Source organism: Protobothrops mucrosquamatus, unplaced genomic scaffold (genome assembly GCF_001527695.2).
Source record: "Protobothrops mucrosquamatus isolate PMUCROS unplaced genomic scaffold, P.Mucros_1.0 scaffold5161, whole genome shotgun sequence".
Lineage (NCBI taxonomy): Eukaryota > Metazoa > Chordata > Lepidosauria > Squamata > Viperidae > Protobothrops > Protobothrops mucrosquamatus.
The window spans coordinates 1-9583 of NW_015391032.1; the positions used below are offsets into that span (position 1 = coordinate 1).

The 9583-nt window shown below is 61.6% G+C and overlaps 1 protein-coding gene across 1 annotated transcript; it reads left to right on the top strand.

The window, feature by feature from the left end:
• Nucleotides 1–3843: 3843 nt before the first annotated feature.
• LOC107299589 (zinc finger protein RFP-like) lies at nucleotides 3844–9415 on the top strand. The gene is made up of 8 exons (XM_015828955.1): nucleotides 3844–4284; nucleotides 4649–4744; nucleotides 4844–5074; nucleotides 5185–5207; nucleotides 5797–5912; nucleotides 6198–6251; nucleotides 7630–8191; nucleotides 9322–9415. Exons 1-8 carry the CDS (start codon nucleotides 3844–3846, stop codon nucleotides 9413–9415), a joined length of 1617 nt encoding a protein of 538 aa, XP_015684441.1.
• Nucleotides 9416–9583: the final 168 nt, after the last annotated feature.

A 9583-nucleotide genomic window follows, 5' to 3' on the forward strand; every position in this document is an offset into this window, starting at 1 on the left:
CGCGGCAGAAGTTGTGCCCGCAGGCCAGGACCATCGGGTGCTGGAAGAAGTCCAGGCAGAGCGGGCAGGTGGCCTCCTGGCCCAGCTGCTCCAAGGCCGTCTCCTGCCCTGAGGCCTCCATGGGGCTCTTCGCTTCCGTTTCCCCCTCGCTGGGCCTGGAAGGAGGAGAAGCTGGTCTGTTGGCTCCTTCTGGGGGGGGGCAGCCGGGAGCTCTTGGGGGGGGAGTGATTTCTCAGCCCCTCCCCTCCTGTAGGGAAAGTGCTCTGAGCCCCTCCTCCAATTCAAGCCCAGAGGCAATGCACCCCCCCCTTAGAACTGGCTAAGCAAGGGGGCTTCTTGAAATGGGGGAGGGGTTGCTCAGTGGTCAGAGAAGAGAACAAGGGAGGCCTCCTCGGGGTCTGGCAGGGCTTCTTTGGGCCCCATCCACTCTTGTGTCCCTTCAGCCTCAGCCCAGGGGTCTCTAGGGGTCCCGGCCCTCCTTGGAGGATGAGGAAGCCTTCAGCCCCATAGACCCCCCCCCCCGTTGCGCTCCTTCCCTGCCAGTCCCCCAAGACCGAGGCCTCCCCCCCAAACAAACTGGGAAACAGAAGAGAAAAACCCGGTTCTCCCCCCCCACTTTGAAGGTTCCCCCCACCTTCCCGCCTGGGGGGGCCCTTCAGTGGGAATCGGGGCGTCGTTTCTTAAGGGGGGGAGGAGAAAGCGGAGCTCACCGTCCCTGCGAAGCTGCTTCGGCCCTTCAGAAGGCACCACGGCCGCCCCCTCGAAGGGACTCCGGTGGGTGGGGCCAAGGGCGGGGAGGAGGGGCGCCGCTTTGGGGCCTGGGGGGCACTTTCGCCTCCTCCTCCTCCTCCTCCTCCTCCGCAGAGCAGCCGCCTTTCCCGCCGCCTGGGAAGCTAAGCGCGGGCTCGGCGGCGCCTGCGCAGAAGCAACCAGGGAGACGCCCGAGCTTTCGGTTTCGTTTCCCAGCTGGGAGGCGGAGCGGGAGGAGACGGTCCTGCCCCTCCCCAGGGTGGGAGGCCATTTCCCCCGCGTGGAGCGCTGAGCCCCCCCTCCCGCCCGGCTGCTCTCCCCCGGGGGCCCCTCGCGGGCCTTTCCACGCCACGGGGGGGCTGGGGGGAGCCGGCCACCCTCGATGCTTCCGCGAAGAAGAACCCCTCGCCCACCCACGGGTGGGGTTCGCCCTCTCCTCCTCCCGGAATAAGACCCTCGTGGGTGGAGGTGCCCGGGATCCGTTTGGTGGCCCCCCACGCTCCTGGAGGGGTCAAAAAAGTCAAGATGGCGGCCAGTCCAAACTCCTGGGGGAGGGAATGCTGCGTCACGGGGCGCTTCTCTCGCGTGGGCGGGGGGGTCCCTTCAGGGCGAGGGGCGCGGAGGAGGAGCCTCCCTCCCAGGAGTGGGGTGGGGGGATGGGGAAGGGGGCGCGCTGCCCGGGGGCCGCTCAGGGGAGACTTTGGCGAAGACTTGGCTGGGTTCAGCCTGATGGCAGCCTGTTGGGTCAACTCCCCAGAGACTCCCCCCCCCATCTGCCTCGGTGGCCTGGAATCCGAGGCTTCGACCCCCCCTCCGCTCAGGCAGGAGACCCCCTCAACCCTTCCAGAGAGATGCTTGTCCACCCTTGGGGGGAAGACCACCCTTGGGCAGGCAGTGGGGTCCTTCCAGATGCCAACACGGGGCAGGTCCCGCCTGGAGGAGGCTGTCCCAGGACCCCCCCACCACCCCTCCCCGGACCCTGGCTGTGGCCTCTGTGGGGGAGGGGCCACTCGGATCTCGCAAAGGGCCCTGAGCGGCTGCAGGACTCTGGCCGGCCAGCCTGCCTCTCTTGTCCAGCAGAAAAGGCCCAGGAGGTAGATGAGGATTCCGGACACTTTACGGCAATAAAACAGTTTAAAAGTTTAAAGGTCCCCAGCATAGAAGGCGCCTAATTCGCACACAGAGCCCCCTTGACCCCAAAGGCTGAAGGCCGGAAGGGAGGATGGCGCCAATGTGGAGGAGGCCCCTCTGGATGCCCAGAGCCCCCCCCGGGGAAAGAGCCCCTCCCCTGAGAATGAGTGGTTCCTTCCCCCCCCCCGCAGAGTGGCCTTGGGGGTGTGTGAAGTGGGGAGGCAGCCCCCAAAATGCCGGACCAGTTAAAACCAGTGCTTCCCTGGCGCCTGGGAAGTTGGGGGCCCCCCTCGGCTCTCCTCCAGCTCTCGGTCCCCTTTTGGGTTCAAATTGGAACCGACACAAACCGATTTACTAATTTTTAATCCTGCCTTTCTTATTATTACTAAGTCAAGGCGGTGAACATCCCCAACGGTCCTTCCTCTTATTTTCCCCACAACGACCCTGTGAGGTGGGTTGGGGGGGGAGAGGGAGAGAGAGCTGCAAAGATGTGAGATTTCTCCTGAATGGGGCTCTGCGGGGTCTTCCCTACAGTTTCCCCGGAGCGGCCTCCGGAAAGAGCGCCCCCTTCGCCACCCCCCCCATCCCCCACCCCACTCCTGCGAGGGAGGCCCCTCCTCCGCGCCCCTCGCCCTGAAGGGACCCCCCCGCCCACGCGAGAGAGGCGCCCCGTGAAGCTTTATTTCCCCCCCCCAGGAGTTTGGGCTGGCCGCCCTCTTGACTTTTTGGACCCCTCCAGGAGCGTGGGGGGGGGCCGCCAAGCGAATCCCGGGCCCCTCCCCCCACGGGGGTCTTATCCCGGGAGGAGGAGGAGGAGGAGGAGGGGGGGGGAAAGCCCCAGGCGTGGGCGGGCGAGGGGTCCGGCTTGGCTCCGCGCTCCACGCGGGGGAAACGGCCTCCCACCGCGGGGAGGAGCAGGACCGTCTCCTCCCGCCCCGCCTCCCAGCTGGGAAAGGAAACCCCCACCTCGACCGCCCCCCCCCGGTTTCTTCTGCGCAGGCGCCGCCGAGCACGCGCTTAGCTTTCCACGCGGCGGGAAAAGCGGCTGCTCTGCGGAGGAGGAGGAGGAGGAGGAGGACGGGGGGGGCGAAAGTGCGGCGGGGGGAGCGTGGGGTGGGGGCCTTTCCGGGCTCCTCTTCGCTGCCCTCCCCAGGCCCAAGAGCGGCGCCCCGTCTCTGCTCCGGGGGAAGTTTCCTTTCCGCGCGTGGGAAAGTTGCGCCCCCGGTCCAGGCTCCGGGGAAGGGCCGCCCCTCCTCCCCGCCCTTGGCCCCACCCACCGGAGTCCCTTCGAGGGGGCGGCCGTGGTGCCTTCTGAAGGGCCGAAGCAGCTTCGAGGGACGGTGAGCTCCGCTTTCTCCTCCCCCCCTTAAGAAACGACGCCCCGATTCCCACTGAAGGGCGCCCCAGGCGGGAAGGTGGGGGGCACCCTCAAAGTGGGGGGGAGAACCGGGGTTTTCTCTTGCTCTTGCCAAGTTTGTTTGGGGGGGGGTCCTCGGTCTTGGGGGACTGGCACGGAAGGAGAGCAACGGAGGGGGGGAGTCTATGGGGCTGAAGGCTTGCTCATCCTCCAAGGAGGGCCGGGACCCCTAGAGACCCCTGGGCTGAGGGAACAGAACAGGGGATGGGGGCCCAAAGAAGCCGTTGCCAGACCCCGAGGAGGCTCCCCTTGTTCTCTTCTCTGGACGCTGGGGAACCTCCCCCGCCCCCCCCCCCCGTTTGGGAGAAGCCCCCCTGCTTGGCCTTCTGGTTGCTTCCTTGCCTCCCCTCCCCTAGGATAGGAATGTGTGTGTGTGTGGGGTGGGCTAATACCTCTGGACTTGAATTGGAGGAGGGGCTCAGAGCACGTTCCCTACCCTACAGGAGGGGAGGGGCTCAGAAATCCTCTTCTCCCCCAAGAGCTCCCGGCTGCCCCCCCCAGAAGGAGCCAACAGACCAGCTTCTCCTCCTTCCAGGCCCAGCGAGATGGAAACGGAAGCGAAGAGCCCCATGGAGGCCTCAGGGCAGGAGACGACCTTGGGGCAACTGAGTCAGGAGGCCACCTGCCCGCTCTGCCTGGACTTCTTCCAGCAGCCGATGGTCCTGGCCTGCGGGCACAACTTCTGCCGCGACTGCCTGGCCCGGCTGGGCGCTGAGGCTTCCTGCCCCCAGTGCAGAGCCAGGGTGGAGCCCGGCAGCGCCTCCCCCAACTGGGCCCTGGCCAACATCGTCCGCCTGGTGAAGGGGCTTCGGCTGTCGAGGGGGGGAGCCCAGGAGGGGAGCAGCGGCCCCCAGCTGTGCCGGGAACACCAGCAGCCCCTGCAGACCTTCTGCTCCAGTGAGAAGAGCCTCCTCTGCGCCGGCTGCCTGGGGGGGCACCAGGGCCACCCCCTCCTCTCCCTGCCCGAGGCTGCCCGAGAATACAAGGTAGGGGGCGGGCACTGTGGAGGCAGGCGTTCCCAAAGGGGGGAGCTGAACAGCCCCAGCTAGATAGGCACTCCATCACCCTAACTAAACCCTAATGCTGAAAAATGGCAGAGGAGAGCCAGGCTACTTTTTGGCAGCGAGAGAGGAGACCGGAGACAGGCAGACTCTCAGCTGCTTCCCTCCTCGTGGGCCTCTGCCTGCCCTGGGCCTCTCCCTGGCCGGATTCTCTGCTGGAAGCTCTGGTGCCCAGCTGGGCCTCCCCCTGGAGGGTAGCACGGGGGTCCCTCTGGCCCCTTGCCCGCCTCCCTGGGTGGGAGCACTGCCATCGTGGACTCGGGAATGGCACTGTCTCCTCCCCGCGCAGGACCTGCTGGATGCCCTCCTGGAGGCCCTGAGGAAGGAGGAGCAGCAGCTGCTGGAGCAGAGGCAGGCGGAAGAGCAGAGCCGGCAGGAGTGCCAGGTGGGTCTCTCGGGTGGAGGGGGGCACAGGAGGCAGCTCCAGGGATGCTGGTTCTGCAACTGGGAACTTTGAGTTCCCCGTCTTCTGCCCCCCCCCCAGGAACAATTTGCCACCGAGAAGCAGAAGGTCAGCCGGGCGCTGGAATCCCTGGTGGAGCTGCTCAAGAAGAGGCAGTCAGTCTGGGTCGCCTGGCTGGTCGAGCAGGAGAAGAAGATGATGGCCGAATGGATGGGCCCTCTGGCCCAGCTCTCCGTGGAGGCTTCCCGCTTGCAGCAGCTGATTGCCCAGATGGAGAGGAAGTGCCGCCAGCCAGACGGGGAATTCCTGCAGGTGGGCGGGGCTCTCACTGGCCTCAAGCGGGGGAGAAACAGGTTCCCCGGGGGGGGGGTACACTGGCCACCCTTGCGAGGGCCACAAACCATTTCTCTGCTCTCTTTCAGGACATCCAGGACACCGTGGACAGGTAAGGCGACACCTTGCCCTTCCCCGCCCCTGTCCTTGTGGGTCAGTCGGTCTCACACGATCAGGTGCCTGCCCCTTCCAGAAAACCATCCTCTTTTTACCAACTCTCTCCTCTGGCCCACCAACCCAGAAATGTTGGGGAACTCTGCATGAAATGAGAGCAAACTCCACTCGCCTGTAGCACTGGTGACTGGGAAGCAGTGTAGCACTGGGAAGCATTGTAAGCTCGTTGCAGGAAACCGGGTTTCCTTGCGTTGGACACCTTAATCCTTGGTATAGTAGGATCGGAATCACATTTGATGTTTGTGTTGAGTTTGTGTCTTTCCTGACTTCTTTACTGAACTCTACCCTGGTTCAGTGCACAGAGTCGGGTGCGATCAAAGCAACGTACATGCTTACATAACAAACAAGCCAGGATTCGTACCAAACCCTAAACTCAGGTTTGCAAAACCCGAGTTCTGTATTCACGTGGCAAGATGTTGGAATGGGCCAGCTTCTTTCATGCAACCCACGCAGCTGGCCGACCCAGCCCCCCGTGTTGTGGGGAGAAAGCCGGGTAGCCGTGTGAGGCCACCGTCCTTGTGTCGCAGGTGCCGGAGTTACGTGGTGGGGCGCGTGGAGAGTGTCTCCCCCAGGCTGCAAGGCAGACTCCAGACCATGTTGGAGGAAAACGCTCCTGTAAGGCAGGTTGTGGACAATTACAAAGGTGCGGGGCTCCTTTGAGGTGGGTCTGGGGGGAATCTGGGCCCTTCTCCCCTTCCTACTGGGGAATCTTGGGGGAGCCAGTCCCCATCCTGCTTGGGCTGGTAGGTGAAGGAGGGTACTGCCCCTCCACTCCATCTGTCACCCTCCCTGAACCATGGTACTTGGGGGAGAGGGTGTCACTGTGCACCTGGCAGGGACCAAGATGTTCACTTCTGCGTGGCTGTTGCTCACGGACGGCTGTTTCTCACCTCGCTCTCGTTTTTTCCTTTCCTCCTCCGAATCTCAGCCTCCCTGGAGACGACTCTGACCAGGAAGAAGCTGGAGCGATCTCTGGCCACGGGTAACTTCATGGGGCTGGGGAGGAAGGGGGCAGTGGGGGGGGGAGACTTGCAAACTGGTTGTCCTCACCAGATCCCACAGCAGCGGTTTCCCCAAATTGCCAGGAGTGGCATCTACGAGGAGTGGCTTTCTCTGCCAGTTGGAGGGCCCAAGGGATGCCGAGAGTCTGGGGGGTCCCAAAGACAGCATCTGGGGAAGGGGGGGGCAGGGGTCTGTCAGCCCCCAAACGGAGCCGGCCATTCCCCGCCACACCTTGGCCCTTCCAGAAAAGAGCCACGCTTGAGGGCGCTGGGCGGGGCGGCTGGGCAGGTCTTTCAGGGGCATAAAAGGTCCCATCGGGGGGGGATGGTGGGTCAGTTTTTAATTGTGCCCTGTAAGAAGTGGGGGAGGGGGCTTCTTCAGAAAGAGTAGCCTGATTTTAACCCTTGTCCCCCTTTCTTCCCCAGTACCTGTTCCACAATATATACAAGGTCCAGCAGCGGCTAAAGGTAACATGACACTCTGGAAAAGCCCTGGGGTGGGAGTGGGGGTGGCTTTCCATAGAGGGAGGGGTCCAGCAGAAGCGGGAGGTCTGCGGGTCCCACAGCAGCCACCCAAATGTGGGCCTGGGGCAACAGCAGGGAGGTCCCTGATGGCATGCCTCTCCCATCGCTCTGGAAGAGCGCTAAACCCACAACCAGCAATAGTGGTAACTCGGGAGAAGCAGGAACGGAGGGAGTCCTCAACATATGGCCACAACTGAGCCCAACATTTTCATCACTGAGTGAGGCACTCTGGACTCTGCGACCATCATAAGTACCATGCCAGTTTCCCCAGCATCCCCACTTCGATCACGTGGCCATGGGGGATACTTCAGTGGTCGTAAGTGTGGAAAACGGTCATGTCACTTTTTCAGTGTCGTAACTTTGAACCGTCCCTGTTGTAAGTCAAGGACTGCTGTCTCCAGGTGCTCTGGGCAATAAAAGTAAACACAGGACCTTCCCTGGGTCGGGACCCCCTGGCTCCTCTTATCCTTCCCTCTGTTCTCCCAGTGACCCACCCACTGCCCACCTCCCCTGCCCTCCCCTGCCCCTCCAGAGGCAGAGACCCTTCCCTGACCTCAGGCTGCAGAGACCTGCCGTACGTGGGAATTGGTCCCAAGCTTCCCTTTTTGGAAGCTCGCCCTGCACCACGTCTCGGGGCTCCAGAGACGAAAGAGAACAGCCCAGTTTCCTCACCCTTTGGCATCAGGCTGCCCTCCGGCCGCTAAGCAGGGGCAGCAGCCATTTGCTCTGTCCTTCCCTGAGCTGGGGAACCCTCCTCGGGGAGCCAGCCCTGCCCTGCCTTGCCCTCCCCTGTTCCCAGCCCGCCTAAGAGCTTCTCTTCTCTCTCTTCTTCAGTCTACGTCACGCCGGACGGCTCGACCGCCCACCCGCGGCTCTGGTGCCAGGGAACCACTCTGACTTTGGTCGACCAAAACCAGGATCTCCCGGATCTGCCAGGGAGGTTCAACCAGGAATTGTGCGCCCTGTGCTGCGGGGTATTCAATGCATGGTGGTACTATTGGGAAGTGTCTGTGCAGGGTCTAGACAATGCCCCGGTGGGTGGCAGAGCATGCTGGGCCATTGGGGTGGCCATAGAGTCTGTACGCAGGAAGGGGAGTTTCCAGCTGAGCCCCCAGGAGGAAATCTGGGCCGTGGGGAAGAGTGTGGAGGGCAAGACGGTCGCTTTCTCCAAGGTTCACGAGAAGCTCAGCTTGCAAAGGCTGAGGTGGCTGCGGGTGTGGCTGGACTACAAGGCAGAAGAGGTGGAGTTCCTGGATGTAGAGACTGGGGCTTCCCTCTACATCTTCCGGACAGGGCCCTTCCTTGGGGAGAGGGCCTACCCTTTTTTCTACCTGGGCCAGCAGGGGGTCTCCCTTAAGTGTGAGGAATATCCACGTCCAACTGCAACACATTACAGGTAGAGGTGGCTGGTGGGCACTCCTACGCTGCGGCGGTCCACATTAAGGCACCACCTTCCCGATTCCTGCTTGTTAAGGGGGAAACATGTTAAAAGTGCTCTTCCTCAGATCCCGCACAATTCCCCTTGACCAGTTGTGGTACCTGAAAGCGGAGGAAGAGGGGCTGTAGAGGAGGTCACTTAGCTCAGCCCCACCTCCTGGTGCCTTCCGAGGCTGCATCTGGCAAGAGGACCAGATGTTCTCCTTTGTCCTCTGGGACAAGGTCCTTCCAACCTTCCCGTTCTAGTCTGCTAGGCTTTCTTGGTGGTCTCCCTTCCCCGTGCCATGTCCAACTCTATACAATTTTGCCATAATCGTCCAGGCTGCTTGGGGGCTGCCAAGCGGTTCTGAGCCAGGAAGCCCCTCGCCCCCACTTATCCCATCACGCGGGGAAGACGCAGCGATGCCTCCTGGCCCCTCTGAGCCCCCTTTTGAAGTGCCCCTTGCTTGGGTAACACCCTTGATGCCTCCTCATGCTAGGTGTAGCAACCTTGTTGTGCGTTAACACGGTGTTTCTCAACCTTGGAAGATGGTTGGACTCCCAGCTCCCAGAGTTCCAGAATTTAGGTGTTGAAGTCCACGTGTCTTCCAGGTGCCATGGTTGAGAATCCCTGCCTTATTGTGGCTTGCAGTGTAGATGAGAGTTAGATGTTTAAAGGACCTTTTTATTAATAAAAATCATATCTTAATATCTGCATGTTATTCTACACCAGGGGTCTTCGAACTTGGCCCTTTGATGACTTATGGACTTCAGCTCCGAGAATTTGCCTGGCTGAGGAATTCTGGGAGTTGAAGTCCACAAGTCATCAAAGGGCCAAGTTCGAAGACCCCTGTTCTACGTTTATGTTATTCCAAATTTTACTCCAATGTTACTCCATTGTTACTCCAAGTTTCCTATTAAAGCAACATGTTTATCTTTTATTTGTAGACATTGAATATGTTTTTAAGATTACTCTTCAAAGCCCTTGAAGTGGGACCAACGGGGGGAGGGGTTGTCCTGGGGGTGGGGGGATCCTCACAGAGAGACCTTCAGCCGCCCCTAAGGGGAGAGGGGACCCCTTAGTTGCTGTTCTGTGGCCTTCTGGGGTAGACGGATGGACAGTTTTGGAAAGAGGATCCCTGAAGGCATCCTGGCCACAGAGGGCTTTAAAAGGACCCAGCAGCGGCTACAAATAGGGAAGTGAAAAATGCCAAATTGAGACGATTTTTAAAGGGGTGTTTTAAAAAATTTTTAGGGGGAATGAGGGAGGCTGGGGGGGGTGGGTTTTTAGGGGGAACAAGGGTGGTTGGGAGGGGGGAGGCTCTCCTTAGGTCAGGACCAGCCATGTCTGGGGGTTGCGGTGTAGAAAGGG

What these genes read in the sequence shown, in the direction of transcription:
- LOC107299589 (XM_015828955.1), top strand. Translation starts at nt 3,844, where the DNA reads ATGGAAACGGAAGCGAAGAGCCCCATGGAGGCCTCAGGGCAGGAGACG. An exon ending in AGAGCCGGCAGGAGTGCCAG is followed by an intron (nt 4,745 to 4,843) that starts GTGGGTCTCTCG and finishes CCCCCCCCCCAG; the next exon opens with GAACAATTTGCCACCGAGAA. An exon ending in CAGACGGGGAATTCCTGCAG is followed by an intron (nt 5,075 to 5,184) that starts GTGGGCGGGGCT and finishes GCTCTCTTTCAG; the next exon opens with GACATCCAGGACACCGTGGA.